The sequence below is a fragment of the Osmia bicornis genome, chromosome 11 (assembly GCF_907164935.1).
Source record: "Osmia bicornis bicornis chromosome 11, iOsmBic2.1, whole genome shotgun sequence".
In the NCBI taxonomy this organism is placed as follows: Eukaryota; Metazoa; Arthropoda; class Insecta; order Hymenoptera; family Megachilidae; genus Osmia; species Osmia bicornis.
In genome coordinates, this window is record NC_060226.1 from 3,066,651 (window position 1) to 3,086,689 (window position 20,039).

Below are 20,039 nucleotides of genomic sequence, written 5' to 3' on the forward strand. Positions count from 1 at the left end.
GACACCGCCACGTTCTGTCGAGGATTACCCGGCTATATGCGTAAGATTTCTTTGTACCGAAGCAGGCAAGCAGCCCGGCACGATTTAGCAAGGAACTTGCCCTCTTCCGGGAAATGGCGGTGAATGATGATAGAAAACTGTCCTGTGTATTTCATGAACGCGAGTTTTGCTTACGGAACATCCGCCCCAACGTTTCATGAAATAATCATAAGGTTACCGTATTTTAGAAGTAATAATCCACGACACTGTATGAAAAATTAAATTTAACATTAAGAACATCTCTAAGCTTTGTGGTGAAGCGTTCAGCGAAAAGGTGGAGGGGGTTTTAAAGTTTTACGAGGAACCATGGTCGGCCCTATGGGAAAATATGGGCCCTCAGGGTCGAATTAAGAGGAACCTGGTAAAAATTTAAATTAATATTAAAATCAATTTTTCACAAAATCTAAGGGGGTTGCAACCCTAGGTCCCACTTTCCAGGGGCCCCTCTTTTTTTTTAGAATAAATTTCAATTTTTCAAGGGGGTCCACGAAGGTTTGATTGCCCCAGGCCACAGAAGTCTTATTTTGCTCCTGCGGGCCTTAATTTTAATTAATTCAATCCCAAATTCCTATCGGTTCACCAGGAATGTTCTCAAACTCCCGAGGGGCAATTCGCTCCACGTTTAGAGCATAATATTTAATATGCATGTTTTAACAACGAATAGAAATTGTGCAACAAATCTGCAGTAAAAACAATTTCCTCTACCTGCAACGGTAGATTTCTTTTTTCTTGTATTTCAGTTGACGCGAAACAAGAGTTAAAATCAGGCGCGAGTACACAAGTAGTTAAAATAAATAAGCGAACTGCTATTGGAATGTAGCAATTAAAATTGCATGGTAGAACAGGGACCGTGTACGTTCTTGTCAGCTGGCTAACGAGTTTCTTTACTTTTCTTATTACAGTGCTATCTAATTTCCCTGCGTACAATCTTCTCCCCTCAATTTTCTCACGTGACGTTACGCTATGCATTTAGGATCTGGTAGGACGCGTCAGCGAATCTCTCCGTGGAAATTTCTACCGGCGACAAGTTTGCGGTAATAAACGGCGACGATTATTTCAGCAAGCAACGGTGAAAATGTAACGCGATACATTTTCCATGCTTTCCTCGCCTATGCAGACCTTTCCAGTCGTCACGCTGATTCGCAATTTAACCTGTTAACCAACGAAGACGAGTTAACTCGTCGTTTCATTGGTCAATGTTTTAACAAAATGCAAAAGGTGTTATAATAAATAACAGCATTGTAAAATACAGTGAAGAGATTTTTCCACTTGAATTTGTTTCAATTTTCTGTTAACTTTCAAGTAGGTACAATGGAGAATACTGTTAAATTTTCCTTGCAAATGTTTGTCACAAACTAGATAATGGAAGAGTTAAGATTCAGTCAAAGGGAGGATGAGGAACGATTTGAACACTGTGACTAATTAGATGTCTCCCTGAATGGCTTTGTAGCAGCTTTTCCAGTGGCATGATTGCGAACGAAAGAATCGAAGGAACGAAGTACCGTCTGCAGAATAGCTATGTCATGGTGACGGTAATTGTGCCAATACCCTTTCATCGAATCCCCAAAGATCGTACCAATTCGGTAGATTACCTCCGACATCTCGGCTACAATTCCCAGTGGAATCACTTTTCTACCTTGAAAAATGAGAGCGCCGATAGGACAGTATTTGATTACATGGAAACCGTACATGTTGCGTGTGCATTGTTCATTGTGTTTGTAGGAATTGCAGAAAATTTAATTAATCGTAAAATGTTATTGATTTTAACTAACTTTAGACTTGAGGGTTCCTGAAATTTTTCAAAAAATTGTTTCATTTTCATTTATTTTATCCTTTCTTATTGTGCACTAAATTATAAATTCTTTTCCAATTATTCTATTCCACTTTACAGTTATTATTACCAGCTATTGTAGCTATTGAATTGGTCAGGTTAAACAGAAGGTACATACCCCAAATCGATTTTGGGGATTGTAAGCTGTCCACCCATCAATTCTCCATCGGTACCCTTAATCCAAGGAATTTAAGGATTTAGTTTGGCAGCTATAAGTGACAGCAGAGAGGTACATATGCAATATATCTGCAAGTGACGTGAAATCGTATGCAATGTGTATGGTAAGATGATTTCAGTTTAACTCCTTGTCCTATAATATTGTGTCACACTCGTAATGAAACTTACAATTCAAATGTGATCCAATTTGGTTAGTATTTTTAGAAGAGTTAAATTCTGTTTCAATTCATTGCAAACAGTATACAAATTATAATAAGTATTTTCATTTTAATTTTATACAAATGCGCGGTTTGTGATGATACCGCTCTTGCCATCTAATGGCGAACGACAGAATTAATAAAATACAAAATTGCTTTTTTCGATGAAATTAGGAATTAGAATTTTTTTTTTATTATCTTTTATAAGTTTGTTTTATTTATAAATACTGTGGCTCTAATTTTAATTAATAAGACCCCAAATCTCTACCGGTTCATTAGGAATTTTCGTGAACTTCCAATGGTCAGTCTGCTTTAATTCTGCTTGTGTACAGTTAGTTTTGTCGCCTATGACCAGAGGGCACGACAAGTCCTTTCTTACAATGCACACGAGTATAAAATTTAAAAATATGTGAAAGTAGGTCTTACGCAATATTTTCCACCTGTTAAATTCAATGTTTTGTAATAGTATCATGGTCTTCTTTGCTATTGTACAAGTGAAGCAGTTATAATACTTTGATAAACAAGGTAAATTTTGAAAAGCAAAGATAATGTAATCATTAAAATTTGAATAAGAGCAATTAAATGTAATAGAATGTATAATACAGTGCAAATAGCAGCGATAAGATAATCGTACTGTTATGTGAGTTATACGTCATTGAGATTGCTTTGTAATAAGTTTTTTTGCAAAAACAGAATAACTGCAAACTCCATTAATAATCGAGAAAGAAAAATGAATCATAATTAAACAGTCTACCGATGATGTAATCATTTTTATGACATTGTATGATGTAAATAGTCACATAATTGCCAAGTATAAATTGAATCAACCATTATTTATAAAATATTCGTAACAACAATATTATTGCTTTGACAAAATACTCCTGTCTATGAATGTGATTAAATTAACAGAAAAGAAAACAATAGTTTATTAAGTTAGTAAAAGTTGAATAAAAAGAAAATGCGAAGTAACTCTAAAAATAGCTTCGAATCATACATCCTCGCGAAATCGCATTTAAAATTCTATTCCAGCCTTTTCGCTGCTATTGGAACGATGTAATCGCGTAAATCTGCATTTCGTTGCAAACTTAATATTTGAAACATTTTTAATTGGTACGATATCGAACGGTAATTATTAACAGACTGATCACCAGTGCCAAGCAAATTGAAGGAAACTGGGTATGTTTTACAAAAAGGAGCAATAATTATAAAAGTATTGTTCTTTGTTCCTACCTTGATACATATCTTAAGAAAAGGAAAGAAACACGAGGTGGCACGCAACAATCCATCACTCTAATGGAATATTTCGACAGAAATTGTTAGGTTTCTACAATTTTCTTCGCATTTAAGTAAAATCTATTAAAACCCGTGACATAACGCTCGTATTCTCGTAGTTTGATGCTATAAATTCCACGTAAGAATGCGAATTTTGCGTGCCAATGGTAAAAATATGACGTCATCGAACAATCAGCGAAATGATGTCACTCATGAGGGCGTAGAATCGACGTAATCGAGCTTACGAAAGGCGCGGTCGAAAGAATAAATTGAGATTATTATACTGATTACACGCGGCAGCACGATTTGTATTCGACGAAACTTCCAGTAAGTTCAACACCTTCCAAGAAATGTAGTCAAAAATTATTACCATTTCTTTATCAACTTCAAAAAATTAGTTAAAAATAATTTTTTTACTATTTTCTACTATTTTTAGTCTTTCAAATGAAGTACATAATAATATTTATATCCTATTACAAATGATGTTTCTAGTGATACATTATCATCACGTAGAACAAAATGAATAACGAATGTGAATCACGCGTGTTAATCAATACTGTTTTCAATGTTTCTAATGCGTAATAATTATGAGTCAGAGTTGCATATCGGAATATCAATTACTATATTTTTCAACTAAAAAGGACTAATGAGTCATTTAACATAGTTACACTTATTAAATGTTGTTAGTAATTAAATGAACCAAGTGTAAACATTCATTAAAAAGCACTTAACATTCTTAGAATAAAATCCCATATCTATATCCATATTTTTAATTTCTTTACTTTGAATTTTCTTCCTTTTTGTTTAATTAAATTTCTTCAAAATTGGAAATACAATTTCTATTGAAATCTATTGAATATTTGGAATTTACATTTTACTATATTTCATAATTAATATAGTCACATGCAGCACAGTGGATCATATTTTAAAATCTTTCTAGAAATTTGCTCTAGATAAAAAAATTGAATTTGACATCCACTGTGGTTTCGGAGAAGACGATTTATAGCACTGTAGATCTACCTTGTATGATAATGATACCACGAAGCAATTTCAAAGACACTACTATACTGCCGTAACTGCAGGACCTGTAGTAAAAAGAGGCTATACAGAATGCGTGTGTAAGCTTGAGTCCGCGTAAACGTATAGCCGTGTTTTGGTCAGTGAAAATCGGAGCTCAGTGTTGTTCCTTCATGGTACGCAATCAAGTCTTCAGCATCTAGTCGTCGCCGAACCCTCGTCTTGTGAACATCTGCGTTTGGTTCAACCAGTTTTCAGTTCTCTCATGTAAGTCTGTCTTCGATAAACAGATGCCGAGAAAAAGTGGGTCAACTTCGATGCAACATTACTTTTGAACTAAAATTAAACTTACAAAAAAAGTAATACTTAATTTGATAAATAATTGAGAGATTTCAATAGATTGTAAATAATAATGAAGATGTGATGTTAATATTAAAATTTTTTCATAATAATTATCAGTTCACAGTTCTAATTAAATTAAAAAGAAAAACAAAATACAATTTGGACGATTTATTTTGAAGGAAGTTCATTTTTAAATCACACCGAATTGACCCACTTTTGTTTTTAACTACCTGGAATAATATTCTCAATGTATAAGTCATTTGCTAATAATTCTCATTACTAATATTGGTTTCTATATTGTGTTATTAGTGAAATAAAGTGATTAGTGTAAAAGTGAACTATATCCTTTTCTAATATGTGTTTGATCATTTTCTGGAAGCACTTTTCGTTCTTGAAAGTAATTGCTCGTCTCGAAAGTGAATTATAATATGTTCATAATCGTCAGAATTTTAATTTATGAAAACACTTTTAAATTAGGCATTTATATTAAATATTCATTAATAAAAAGTTTCAGACGTGTTGATACGTTATTTTCACTGACATATGATAATTTTGATGACATTTTAAAGATAAACTTTTTATAAATGAAAATGTTTTTCTTTTTTATTTTATAATGCTATCTTTTTTGTTGTTTGCTGAAAGTTGGGAGAGGAAATTAGAAAAAAAAAATGTAAGATAAAATTTTGTCAACGTCCGTATGAATCAATCTTATTTTGTATATGACAGTAATAATCATATACACTCTGCAATGTCATACGATAAGGCGCAAAATAAGCTGAATACGAACAAGCAGAGGAAGAGCAGGCACATCTAATCTAACCGGTTTACATTCATATGCAAATTATTCTTAGTTGACACCTATTTCAAAATTCACCTTCCATTTCAGTCCTTTTAAATCGAATTACAAATTTTCGAATTGACCTTCCGTTGTCTGAAATTGAATCAATATATTATTTTCATGGAACGGTTAAACATATATTTGTAATACTCTTTTTTTTTATCAACTTTTATTACAGTCTTGTGTTATTTTGAGGAGCGTCGCAAAATCTGAGTCAAGGTTTTTGGGCCAGTAGTTTCACGCGTGAAAGTGCAGCTTTCTTCTTAGCGTTAAATTTGTTTTATGCCTGAAGACCTGACACGCCATCATAACTTTTTATTTCCGACTTTTCTCTCGATTTCTTTCACCAATTTACTCTTGTAATGTCTATCCTGTAAACAAAGTTTCTAGCAGCCTTGACGTGTTTACGTGTTGAATCGTTATACATATATTTGCGCAGGTTGCGACTATTGGAAATAGCTTCGCAGTATTTCGTATACAAAGGTTTCCTACGAAATTTCAGGTCAATCTTCGTAGACTATACAATATCATTTCTATAATTAAATAGCCAGTATATAAAAATTGATGACAGAATTTGGAAGAAGCAATCGTCAAATCTGTACATTATTTTTTATTTTGCATTTGAGTGCAATTATAATTTGTACGAAATTTTGCGAAAGGACACGAATGTAAATATTCGTGTCAGGTGTACGACTTTCTACTACATTTTATTCATTCTGTCCATCTTTGGTATTACATGGTCAACACAAATTGCACGATGCTTCGTTCCACTGACCTAAGTGTTTCGCAGAAACGAAAAATAAAGTATTCCGATAAGATCAAGTTTTTTGAAGAAATATTACTCGTTATTAAGATTATTTCGAAAATTATTAGGCAATATTGTTTAATTGATTTGCATTGTTTGTTGGAAATAAATATAATCACATTTTATGTTTATAATTTTGCAAATTTCGATGATGATTCATTGTTAAAAAAATAAAATGAAATACTTCTTAAATTACGGTCATTGCTATTACTATAATTGTAGTGTCATCTTTTGAGTAACTAAATATAACGTCACGTAGTTATTGTTAAAGGTGACGCTTCTAATTTTAACGTGAAAAGATAAGGTTTATAACACTTCGATAAAGCGAAATAAATTTATCACCGCAAAATTCAAAGAAAAATAAACTGCAAAATTAAATTTAGTACAAATTGACTTTTTCTAATCAAAATTTGCATAATAAAAAAAGTCTACAGTATTTAAATTACCATTTTAAACAAGAATTCTTTTTTTTTAAATCTGAATTCTGATATAAAACTTTTGATTAACCCAATGGAAAGTTTACGTCACATAATATGTAATTGATTAAATATTATATAGTCATATATAAATTTACAGAAATCTTTAACATTCTGCATTCACGTTGTAATTCATTTATTATTTTTAATTATTTAGTCTGAAATTGATGTTAATCGTTTCAACGTTTATGAATCGTTGTTAACAGAATTTGTGTAATAACATTGATAGCTGATAAACTTGACATTTCAAAGATATATTAGAATATATCACTCAAAACCGTATTATCATGTGAGTGATACATTATATTTAATTTATTATCATTTTAATTCTTCATTTCTGCTCTGTATTAAAGCGTAAAATGAAATACTGATCTCTTTCTTTGGAATAAAATTATTTTAATTACCGTTATTACTTTCATTCATAAATATGCTTTCAAATATTTAGAATTATGAAAATTTGTATTAATAAATTTTTTTTTCTTTTCAGATAAATCAAAATGGCTCAAATTACAAGACTCGCTGTCATCAAATTCTTGGAATTGGTAAGTTGATAAATTAATAGAGAAATACAAACGATCAATGAATTTCTACATGTCTGCTGACTTATTAGCATTTCATTCATGTGGATAACAGTTGTAAATCCAAAGCTGTCACGTTTAGTACAGTTATGTAATAACTGTCTAACTGTAATTTGAGAATTGAATTCCTAGCATAATTCCAATTCATTCATTCAGTATACAGTATGAAGCAGAGCAGACTTCGTGGGGGAAAATGACGATATAGGGGAAGCAGGAGTTCTCAACGTCTTAGTTTTGACGATATTAATACTAAAAATGACATAGGGGCAGAATCATATAATTTTTAGTTATAAGACCTACATATTTATAAGGGGACCTCCTCCCCTTTCTCGACATTCTCCTGTATGGCGCCTAAGGAGAACCCTACGAACCCCAGAACCTTGAAACCCGACAACCAGAAGAAACCTATAGGGAAGCCTAATAGTTGACAACTTTAATTAACAAAATTATCGGTTAATATTTCACTTGCAGTTCTCGTTTTTTTTAAAATAGAATTACTTTCATACACTTTAATATCAGTGTTTACATTGACGGTTTACTTGAACTGATCGAAACATAATTTGATATGGTTCGTTGGCCTAGATTTTACGCTATTCTGCATTAACTTAAATCAGTGTTAGGCGTTGAAATCTCGAGTGTTAAGTGAACAAACTAAACTCACACGTCTCTTAAACGGTAAGTCTACCAGAATGGACAATGACATAATAGCTGAGAATTATGACGGTGGAAATTTTTTTTTTCTCGTTATTATTACGCCTCAGAACGGAAGTTCAATTACCATACGAGTTTCGGTTAAATTTCTTAAATTACGGAGACAATGTATCCGACAAATTTTCATTTTGTAATTTCATTTTGAGCATTCAACGTGCGTACAATATTGAGAACACACTTACATAGATGACAAAATAAAACCTACTGCCTGTAATGTTAACAATATAAATTAAATTAAGAAAATAATAAAACAAATTCCAACTTGGCATACAAGGAATCTAATATGTAATATTATTTATTTATTTAATTCCTTTTTAAACTCGTACTAAATTACAATATAAATTAGAAAATTCAATTCATAGCAACAAAGTACATTAATTTTTCATACGTAAGAAAAATTAAGCAATGATCGTATTAAGGAAAACGTTTCAGGAATTCATTTTAAATCAGTTAGTGCAAAATGGAAACCTGACGTAATGACAGAATGCGACTAATTAATAATGCAACAAGTATTATGGCGAGGTGAACACGGTAAACGTGTTATGAATATAACATTAAGAATGATGACAGAATGCTTTCTACGACGAGTCGACAGTTGGTTAATTAATCAATAGTTCCGATATTGCACGGGTTATCCTCGAAATAAAGTTGAGTATCGAACTAGAGCATAATGGTATAATTCTACTATGCTGTTTATGGTAGTGCCGATAGAGTTGATGCATTTGTTTCGCTGACCTCGTTTCGAATGCTTATCGATACCATTTAAAAAAAACTATGGACAAAGTATACTCTTTATGTCCTGACTCTATTTCATGATATATGAAATAGATATGAAATTTATTTTCAATGATTTCAGGTCATAGTGTGTGTTCTCATAGGATTGCACTACCACTCCTTCAATGCTGGAGATCAACATACTGCAATGATTACGATGGGTACCTTTGGCGGATATTTAATTATTCTCGTGGGATTATTTGCCGGTAGCCTATTTGGAGCACCAGTTGATCGTCGTGTGGTATGTGAATATTAAATTTCCAGCATTTCATGCGATTTTTTTATACAAGCTAAACCATGGTTAATGAAATGGTAAAAGATTGAAAAGATTATTATTAGGAAAGCTTTCAACGATTTCAAGATCAATTTCATGTTCTTAAGTGGAACTGTATATTTTTTTAAATGCCAAAAAATGTTTATGTCTGCAGGATCTCTTTTTCTCCCTGGTTGGATGCGTTTTGTTCATTGTTGCCGGAGCTCTGAACATCGACTTTTTCTCAAACTTGGCCTACAAGGGCTCTTTTCGCGACACAGGTATAGCGAAAGGTGTAATCAGCTTAGTCGAAGGAGTACTATTTCTAGTGGATGCCTTCTTCACGTACAGAGGCGAAGCTTAAAATCGAACCGAGAAGAAACCTAAAATCACCCAATCATCCGTCGTTTTCAAAATGGTACAATCACATTCCGTAATAAGAAACGTACGGAATTATTATCAAGAAGATACTGCCAAAGAGTAAACGATTTCATTGTATGTTTTTAAGGAACAATTAATTTTTTTGAAGATATTAAACTAAGACAAAGATTACGCTAATTTTTATGACAAAATATGTACAAGTGAAACAGAAAACAGAGTACAAATAAAAATAATTCTCAATTAATTGTTGTTAGACTCGTTGCTAGAGAAATTTTTTGTATGCAAACATTAAACTTTATAATGCAGTTATGTTACAGCTAAAATCTACAGGGAACAATATAAAAAAGAATTTATATTTACATTTATTTTTTTTTTCAATATATCAAATTTTTTTTGAATTTTAATTTTATACTTTTGATGATTAATTTTCGTGTGATTATAACAGTACACAATTCGACTATTATATTTTTATAATACTTTTTCTATGTATTTGAACATGATTAATATTTTTGTATTTGTTTAAACAAAAGTTTTCTTTTATTTTTTTTTAAATTTGATTTGACAACGACGAAACTGTAGTTAATTATTTCTCTAGAATAAACGGCAGTCTCTTTCCAATGTAAGGCCAGTGAAAGTTATAATCGTGATTGTTGCACATAAATTAAGCTACGATCGCACAGTAATATGAAATTACTAAGTAACAGACACCACCTCGAAATAATACTTTTTCTATTATATAATATATATCTATTTTTATTATATAAGTAAGAATTTCATTTTATTATATTAATTATTACTTTACCATAATTCTCGCTGATTTTCTTCATTAATTTATACGTTTTATATGTTTAATGGTACGAACAATTCAACCATTTATTTCGTTTTACAACTGATTCATGTACCTTACGTTTAACCATTGAACGTACAATTATATAAAATAAATCGTTTTCCTTAATTATTATTGCGTGACTTTTATTTCGCACGTTGTACATATACACAATATTCAAAATTAATTTTTATACAAATCTCTTCGATGTAGAGGATTTTGAATAAACGAATTATGTTGTAAACTTTAATATTAAAAATTTTCTGTAATAATTGTATTTTAAATTTTGTTCTACACCTTATATATTCATATAATCATAACCAAAACATAATGTAGAACATAAATTGACCACATTTTAAGAAATAAAATTCCCGTAAGTTATAATTAAAAGTTATTATGTAATGGAAAACTTAATTTGAAAGTTGAAAGAAATTTGAATGTTAGAACCGAGTCGTACTGGTACTATCGATATATCTCGAGAAACTCGAGTCGACAATCGACGCAGTCGGTAAGGTCGACTAGCTGCAACAGTCAATTGTGTATGGTTGCGTGTGTGCGGATTGCACTGCCGCTTCAAGCAGCAGTTTTATTTACTAATTAGAGTGCCGATGTGCGGTAGGAAGTGTTAAATGTACGTGGAAAATGTCGAATCCGGGCGGTAGCAGGAGGAATGGGGCCATGAAGATTCGTTTAACGAGTGAGTTTAGTAGGAAATTACAATGAATCTACCGTGAGAGGAGTGTGAAAGTTGACCGATAGCCAACACGCGTTGTGATCCTTCCCGTCTTGATTTGTTGTGTATTCGTTAATATGGCCTCGTCGTGAGCCTTATGGAGGTCTGTTTCGAAATATATCGGAACAATCTTTATTGAATATTCAATAGTTTTCCAGCGGTGGAGTGCGAAGAAGAAACGCAAAAATGTTCGACTAGGGTTTTCGTCCTTTGGTTATGGCAACTCCCTATCGGAGGTCAAGACCCCACCGTGAGCACTCTGGGAGATCGTCGACTGAAAACATTAATTTTTGTGAATTTATCACTCCCGCCTCGATTCTCCCACAGTATTTGAGGCTTTCTAAAGAGCCTGATGTATCACGAGCATTCTTTCAATTTTAAATCATTCAATGTTGATTAGTTGAATACAGAATGTAGCCAAGATTAAATCAAATATGAATAGGCCTAATTAACGAATGTTAGACGCCTAATACCAATGTACGAATTTAATATTCGTTGAAAGTATGCTTGATTAATACTTTGTCATGTTTCACTCCTTGAAATTAATTATATGCGTATAAAAAGTTGTAACCCGTTTTATTGCACAAAAAGTTTACAATAAAAAATTCTGTTTCATTCATCTTTCAAATCAATTATGAGATATTTATTCTATCCATTTTACAGTTTTATGCGCCCGTAATCTTGCCAGGAAAGATCTTTTTCGTAAGTATCTTTAATGTTAAAAAAGAAAGATCAAAATTATGAAATAGTGATGCATTTTAAAAACTCTATTTTAGGCTTACCAGATCCTTTTGCTAAAATAACTGTTGATGGTTCTGGTCAATGTCACAGTACACACACGGTCAAGGCAACTTTAGATCCCATGTGGAATCAACATTATGATCTGTACTTATTTTTCTACTATTGTATATAACATAATGTTCTGCATGAAAATGTATAAATCATTGATATTATGTAGGTACATTGGGAAAGATGACGGTATAACCATATCAGTTTGGAATCATAAGAAAATACATAAAAAGAAAGGTGGAGGTTTTCTAGGATGTGTAAGGATATTATCCAATACAATTCAAAGGCTTAAGGACACAGGATGTAACTACTGCCTTTTCTAATACTATATGGTGATTACCAATAGCCTTACAATAAATAACTGTATATCATTTGTGTTACAGATCAACGGTTAGACCTTTGTAAAGCGCACTCAGATGATACTGATGTTGTTAAAGGAGAAGTTGTTGTATCTCTTTTATCGCGAGATGGTCATAATGGTGCTGTAAGCAATACAGTAGGTCATAATGCTGTTGTTGATGTTCTTGGAGACCTGAGTTGTCCAACTGATTTACCAGATGGTTGGGAAGAAAGGAGAACTCAGAATGGACGCCTTTACTACGTTAATCATTACACTAGAACTACACAATGGATTCGTCCAAATACTCGGTAAGTTTCTCTGTTACCAGATTTTACATTAATCGTATTCAAGTCACTGACGAAATTTAACTTTTACAATAGACCTAATAATAGTATTATATCAACTACTCCCGAGCCACCGCCACTACCTTCTTCTGAGCCTACTTCACCCAGTGGTAGCGGGAGCCCTTCGAACTTAAGAACTGAAAGCCCTACTAGATGTACACCTGAGTGGAACGGAGATGGAACACCTAGTAGAACACCTAGTAGGGATAGTTCTACTCCAAATACACCCAGGAATACACCGACTCAGCAACCAAATAGGAATCAACAAAATCAACACAATACGAGAAATGCAACGCCGGCATCGTCAAGGGAACGACGGCCGGCAAGAGCAAACGATGAACAAAATGGTAATCAAAATGGGAATGTTAGACCCGATCGTGGTGTTAATAACGGTCAATTACGGAGGCCTAATCGAAATAACAGAAATAGGAACAGTGTAATGGTAAGTAACGAGAGGAGGTTTGATCCGCCGCAGCCACCAGATTTACCAAGAGGTTATGAAATGAGAAAAACGCAACAAGGACAAGTGTACTTCTATCACGTACCTACTGGTTCATCTACATGGCATGATCCTAGAATACCTCGCGATTTACCAGCAAATGAACTGGCTAACGAGCTTGGACCGTTACCCAGTGGATGGGAAATGCGACAGACTCAAAGTGGTCGGGTTTATTTTGTGGATCACAATAATAGAACTACACAATTTACCGATCCCAGATTGTCGAGTCAAATTATAAGTAACATATTAAATAGACGACAGAATAGTACAACTAATCAAACAACAAGTAGTTCAAATAATTCACCTGCACCTACACCTGCAAATGAACCTGCAGAAGCAGAAACGCCCATATCACCAAATATTCAATGCAATACAGTTCAACCGAGGCCAAGAACAGAAAATGGCAGTAACAATAATTCCCCGCCGGTGGAAAATACGTCGGTTCAGAATGCTCAGACGGTATCAGAATTACCGAAGGAACTGATGGACAATGAACTTTTGCCGAAATATAAACGGGATTTAGTGGCAAAGTTGAAATGCTTGAGAGCAGAATTGAATACTCTTCAACCACAAAGTGGCCATTGCAGGCTCGAGGTATCAAGAAACGAAATATTTGAAGAATCGTACAGACTGATTATGAAAATGCGACCGAAGGATATGCGGAAAAGACTTATGGTAAAATTTCGCGGAGAAGAAGGCCTCGACTATGGCGGAGTAGCACGAGAGTGGTTATATTTATTATCACACGAGATGTTAAATCCGCAATACGGCCTTTTTCAATATTCAAGAGATGATAATTACACGCTTCAAATTAACCCAGATTCTGGAATAAATCCAGAACATCTATCTTATTTCCATTTTGCTGGCAGGATAATAGGAATTGCTGTTTTTCATGGTCATCACATAGATGGTGGTTTCACAACCCCATTCTACAAGATGTTGCTTAATAAAGCAATAACCCTTACTGATATAGAGGGCGTTGATCCAGAGTTACATAGAAGTCTTACATGGATGTTAGAGAACAGTATAGATGGAGTACTGGATGCTACATTTTCAGTGGAACACAGTAGCTTTGGAATGTTGAAGAATCATGAATTAAAACCCGGTGGTAAAGACATTCCTGTGACTGAAGAAAATAAAAAAGAATACGTCCGTTTATACGTGAATTATCGCTTTATGCGAGGAATTGAACAACAGTTTCTGGCGTTGCAAAAAGGATTCCATGAATTAATTCCACCTCAACTATTAAGACCGTTCGATGAGAGAGAGTTAGAATTGGTCATAGGTGGTTTAGGAACCATCGATATTAATGACTGGAAAATGCATACACGATTAAAACATTGTACTCCCGATACACCGGTAGTAAAATGGTTCTGGCAAATAGTGGAATCTTACGGAGAAGAAATGAGGGCTCGATTACTTCAGTTTGTCACTGGAAGTTCTAGAGTTCCTTTACAAGGTTTTAAAGCTTTACAAGGATCGACGGGAGCTGCGGGTCCTCGTTTATTCACAATTCACGCTGTCGATGCGCCGAGTGAAAATTTACCCAAAGCGCATACCTGTTTCAACCGAATAGATATTCCAGAAAGTTATCCGAGTTATCAGAAAATGCTTGACAAACTCACGCAAGCAGTCGAGGAAACCTGCGGTTTTGCTGTCGAATGAATAGGTAAAATGCATAACTTCATTTTAATCACATAATTTGTGTAATAAAATCGCCGAAGTTATGGGCTTTTCATAGCAGGAAATAGGTACTTGTCGACCGAGTTTACTGTCGTTAAATTAAACATTAATTTTTAAAGTAATAAAAGGGAATGTTATCTGATGAGAATACGAGAAGAGCTAGTATCATAGAATGAGAACTGTTAATACGTAAAAGGTCAGAAAGAATTCTGACAACGTTTTTGTACAAATGTCCAAATGGCCTTGATGGTTGTAATGACTTCTAAATGATCGTCGATTGGTATATGAACACTTTTGTGATTTTCACGCTTCGTCCATAAAAAATTTCAACGAATGGTTCCTCAGAAATTTCGATTATATTGGTCTTTAATTACTTTTAGTCTTCGGTGACTAATAGATGTATTACAATTTCACTGAGGTACATATGTATTTTAACTGGTCTGATGTTTGATTTTATTTACATTAATTATGTTTTCCATCGTACATCTAGGGTCAATAATTTACTTATAAGATCACCATCAAAGAATTTTTTTTATTGTTTTCAAGATATAATAGCAAATATAAAAAGTCATTCATGCACAAAATATGTACAGAAAATGAATTTTTTCACGCAACGAAAACCACTCATCAGTAATTAAATACGCTCATGTTAGTATTTTATATTGAATAAAAATATGAAAAATAAAAAAAAAAAATTGTTCGCTTAAGAATCTCAAAATATTCAAGTATTTTCTATATGAACTGTTTGAAATTCATTTCATACAGTGGGACAGTGTGTTTGGTTTTCGAGAGCTTTCAATTTCTCTTCAATCAAATGTAATAATTATGCACAGTTCATTAATAATTTCATATTAACAACTTTAAAATAATAGAATTTAGTGACAGACTAAGGATATATATTCAAATTCACTCTCTATATAATCAGATGGTTACAAAATAGTACTGGGAACTAATATTTTACTATGTATTACTTCAAATTGGTTATGGTGAGGAAGGGAAACAAAAAATTTGTATATACATCATAGATTTAAACGCAAGTGTTTAATCTTTTTTATTTTTAACAATTGATAGAAATATTACGAGCTCTTAATTTTCATTACTCAATACAGTTCGAAACTTTACTAAATTCTCTTAACACAGATTTAGTAAAGAGAATTATCCCTTTGAATTATGTTGATTAAAATTTAAATCAATGACAACATAAAATGTTTCCAGTATTAAAATGATATATAAACACTTGCGTATGGACTCTATAATGCAATGGAAAAATGTTGTTATTGTTGTGTAACTAATATTGTCCAACCATTGTTGCTTGTTTAGCAGCCAGTAGCACCGAATGCGTTAGTAAAATGTAAATAGTACAGTTTAATACAAAATTAATTAACACGAGCGTATAATGTGCGAGCTACATAATTAAGCTTAGCACAATAAACATGCATCGGTTCTAGTGTAGACTGAATCCGTGAATCCTGTACATTAGCTTTAATTTAAAATCGAACACATGTATATTTAAGGAAAGGGTTTATTCGACAAGTTTATATAAAATTAAAAGAAACATTTTTGCTCGAATCAACTCTTTTTTTTTTTTTTAAGAAATTTATCAAATGATCTATACTTTACTAATTTTGTATTCGTTATGGCCGAAGCTTTAGTAAAGTATAGAAACACTTATTTATCGCACGAATCTTTCGTTTAGTTTATAACATTTACTTTTATTGTAAAAACATCTAATAGCTGATAGCACGAATCATTATTTCGTATTATTAATATTATTCTATTATTGTATTTTATTCTGCACACAACTGTGATCACACATATCGTGAAAAGAGAAGAAATAGTGGGAGATGCCTTTTAAAAATTTGTTTTATTATTAAACGTGCTTTTCTTTTTAAATATTATTGTTCTGCTAATGAGATGTTATATTTAATACTTTTTAAAGTATCACCCGTTTTCGGTTTTGAAACACGGTCTGATTACTTTGCCTTCATCATTTTGAAAATTTTATTTACGGTGTTAACACTGATGTGAAAATAAATAATTATTATTTATATGTTTTGCGTGATATAATATTAACGACGCAGCCATTCGATTTTTACACGAGAACGAGTGCAATAATTATAAAAAAAAGAAAAGTAATTATGCATTCGTAAGATGTTACAACAGTATTAAATGAAATTTATCGAATGATGCTGCTGATCTAAAATTATTTAATCATGCCAGAATGTTAATCTTGATATTATTTTAAAAATTTGTTACAAGTTTTTAATAAGACCTCGTCTTTTCTAAAAATCTCTTTAGTATTTACATATGTTTTAAAAATTAAGTTATTAAAATACATAGAGAGGATCTCCCACTATTTTGTTACATTTTAAACTTCTTTTAATGTCACATCTGAGGGGAATAAAGGCCTTATTAGTGCCTTGGAGTTGATGTCAATGAAAAAAAAGGACAAACATTTAATGCCCATCATATTTTGGAATAAAAATAATATTGCACGTCATTTTAAGAGAAAATCTCATTAATTAAAATACCTAAAAATTGTCGCGGAGTAGATTTTATGAATATATGTGTAGGGTATAAAATAAATCGTTCATTAATCGAAAAATAAATTAATAATTAGATCACTATTCAGACAAATATTGCCAATGAAGCTTTAAATTATTCAGATTTATAAATATTTTTCGCGTATTAGAATCATTCTCTAATACATTATATCTTGCAGTTAAAAAGAAATCAATTACGAGAAAAGTAATATGCATAAATATTTTATAAGCAGATTGACTTGAAAAACTTCTAACACAGTGAGTAATAAGTATTTTAAAAAAAAAGCTTTAGTGTTTTTATATACATATATATATTACATGTATAAGCAATTAATGAAAATTGAATCTGTGTTTATCATTAATGTAAACAAAAGGAAACGCTCCTTTCAACCATTTATCACTATGTGCAATTAAATTTCGCTGCTCATTCGTGAGATTCATTAAAGGATTTTTATCTGTCTAATTGTGGCAGAAGACAATATTAATCATTAAATTAAAGTACAAAAGATGAAAAATCAGAATTTAAGTTAACACATATCATGTACAGTGACTTTTATTACATTTTTCCAATTAACAGATTTCGAATGATAATTTTAATTAAATTTAATAATTAATAATTAATTACGGGTATAGATGCTCTCTTGAATTGTATAAACGAAGTTTAACGATCGAAGTTCGTTAAAGTATATAGTGATGAGATTTCGAATTCCACGTTTATAAGTATATTGTATACTGAACTCGGCAATAATAAATTCTTATTATACCCAATAGCAAGATATTTTACTAATATTTATCAATACGAATAAAAAAAGGCATTTAAAGAAATTGGAAGCAACTCCAATATATTGATAATAAAAAAAAATCGTTTGTTCAAGAACGTAATCATGTATCTTCAAAAAATGATTACCAAGCTACGTGCGAAAGTCTAAAAAACAAAATGCAAATGCGTTAGGACACCACAATTACTTTATTATTCTTCTTATTATTATTACTATTATTATTAATACTACTATTATTATATTAATGTAACCGTTGTTATTATCATTATTGCGCAGGACTTTCGAAACACAATTGTATATATATCTTTTCCTTTTGTATTTTGGATGAAATGTATATTTTAATAAAATATCCAAAGTATACATTTTTTTAATCTTGTTTATACCTTGTACGTAAATAAAAGCATATATTGGCAATGTTCTATTTTCAAATCTACTATACAATTTAGAATATACAGTAATTTCTTCCCAATAAGAGAAGTTTGACCTAAAACGGGGTGCGACCTCCTCAGTCTTATAGCGACCGCCGAGGGGTGCGGATCAACCTATCAAACGTACATATACTTCTACTTTCCCTTCGGAGTTTATTTATTGTTATTATTAGTACTATTTAATTACTTATTTAATTTACTTTATTTATTTTTTCCGCTTATTAACAAGCTCATCAAAGAGAAATAACATTTATGATTTTATCTCTCTTCTAAGCCTCGGCCAACCCATCCCTTTTATTCATTATTTTATCCTTCCTTATAAGCCCCGCCTTACTTTTTCCAGTTATTTATTATTTTATCCTTCCTTATGGACTAAAGTCCACTCTTTTCAGTTATTAATTATTTTATTCTCCTTTATGGTACAAATCCATGCTTCCTAATTATTTATTATTTTATTTCTCTTTATGGGCCTTGCGGGGACCACCCTTCCCAGTTATTGTTTATCCTATTCCTACTCTTTATGGACCAGGGCTACCCTTTGCAGTTATTTATTTTCTTCATTCTTTTCATTGAACTTGCAGGGACTACTCCCACTCACCGTATTCTCGAATCCTTTGTATTCCTGCATCCCTTATAGCCCTTATACATACATATAAGCTCTCTTCCAGTAAGAAATTGTTACAAATTTAGTTCCTTTTTTCGCCACCAGAGGGCGCTGATTCGAGATCGAAATTTTAGTTGAAATTTTTGCCGTCAGGGGGCGCTCCTTTTCGCTCAGATTTCGCGAAATTCTCGAAAAAATAGCGCCCCCTAGCGGTAAAAATGCGAACTAAAATTTCGATGTCGAATCAGCGCCCTCTGGTGGCAAAAAAAGGAACTAAATCATGCTCAATTTCTGGCCCTCTGGCGGCAAAAATGCGAACTAAAATTTCGATGTCGGATCAGCGCCCTCTGGTGACAAAAAAAGGAACTATATCATGCTCAATTTCTAGCCCTCTGGCGGCAAAAATGTGAACTAAAATATCGACCTCGAATCAGCGCCCTCTGGCGGCAAAAAAAGGAACTAAGTTTTGCAAAAATTTAAACTTAAAATTATTTTTCACGAGGCTTTACTTACCTTTACTTACCTTTACTTACCTGTAGTTACCTTTACTTACCTTTACTCGAACCAGTGGCCATAAGTATATTATTTATAATATATTTATTATAAGGGTTGAAAGGATACAAGAGATCCACGGAGAATTCAGGAGTGTAAGGGATACAAAGATATAAAGGGTACAGAGATGTAAGGGATGCAAACATGTAAGGGATGCCGAGGTATAAGGAATGCCGGCATATACGAGATGCAGGAATATAGGGAATGTAGTGATATAAGGGATATAGA

The 20,039-nt window shown here is 32.4% G+C and overlaps 2 protein-coding genes across 2 annotated transcripts; both read left to right on the forward strand.

The window, feature by feature from the left end:
• The first annotated feature begins 4,633 nt into the window (after positions 1–4,633).
• LOC114876996 lies at positions 4,634–10,652 on the forward strand. The gene is made up of 4 exons (XM_029189031.2): positions 4,634–4,800; positions 7,482–7,536; positions 9,140–9,298; positions 9,486–10,652. The coding sequence occupies exons 2-4, from the start codon at positions 7,492–7,494 to the stop codon at positions 9,672–9,674; spliced, it is 393 nt and encodes a 130-aa protein (XP_029044864.1). The 5' UTR covers positions 4,634–4,800; positions 7,482–7,491; the 3' UTR covers positions 9,675–10,652.
• Positions 10,653–10,741: 89 nt separating this feature from the next.
• Positions 10,742–18,587, forward strand: LOC114876995 (E3 ubiquitin-protein ligase SMURF1). The gene is made up of 6 exons (XM_029189030.2): positions 10,742–11,214; positions 11,914–11,952; positions 12,027–12,135; positions 12,209–12,342; positions 12,423–12,687; positions 12,760–18,587. The coding sequence occupies exons 1-6, from the start codon at positions 11,160–11,162 to the stop codon at positions 14,885–14,887; spliced, it is 2,730 nt and encodes a 909-aa protein (XP_029044863.1). The 5' UTR covers positions 10,742–11,159; the 3' UTR covers positions 14,888–18,587.
• The last annotated feature ends 1,452 nt before the right edge of the window (positions 18,588–20,039 follow it).

What these genes read in the sequence shown, in the direction of transcription:
- LOC114876996 (XM_029189031.2), top strand. Translation starts at nt 7,492, where the DNA reads ATGGCTCAAATTACAAGACTCGCTGTCATCAAATTCTTGGAATTG. An exon ending in TCATCAAATTCTTGGAATTG is followed by an intron (nt 7,537 to 9,139) that starts GTAAGTTGATAA and finishes CAATGATTTCAG; the next exon opens with GTCATAGTGTGTGTTCTCAT. An exon ending in CACCAGTTGATCGTCGTGTG is followed by an intron (nt 9,299 to 9,485) that starts GTATGTGAATAT and finishes TTATGTCTGCAG; the next exon opens with GATCTCTTTTTCTCCCTGGT.
- LOC114876995 (XM_029189030.2), top strand. Translation starts at nt 11,160, where the DNA reads ATGTCGAATCCGGGCGGTAGCAGGAGGAATGGGGCCATGAAGATTCGT. An exon ending in CATGAAGATTCGTTTAACGA is followed by an intron (nt 11,215 to 11,913) that starts GTGAGTTTAGTA and finishes TCCATTTTACAG; the next exon opens with TTTTATGCGCCCGTAATCTT. An exon ending in AAGGCTTAAGGACACAGGAT is followed by an intron (nt 12,343 to 12,422) that starts GTAACTACTGCC and finishes TTTGTGTTACAG; the next exon opens with ATCAACGGTTAGACCTTTGT.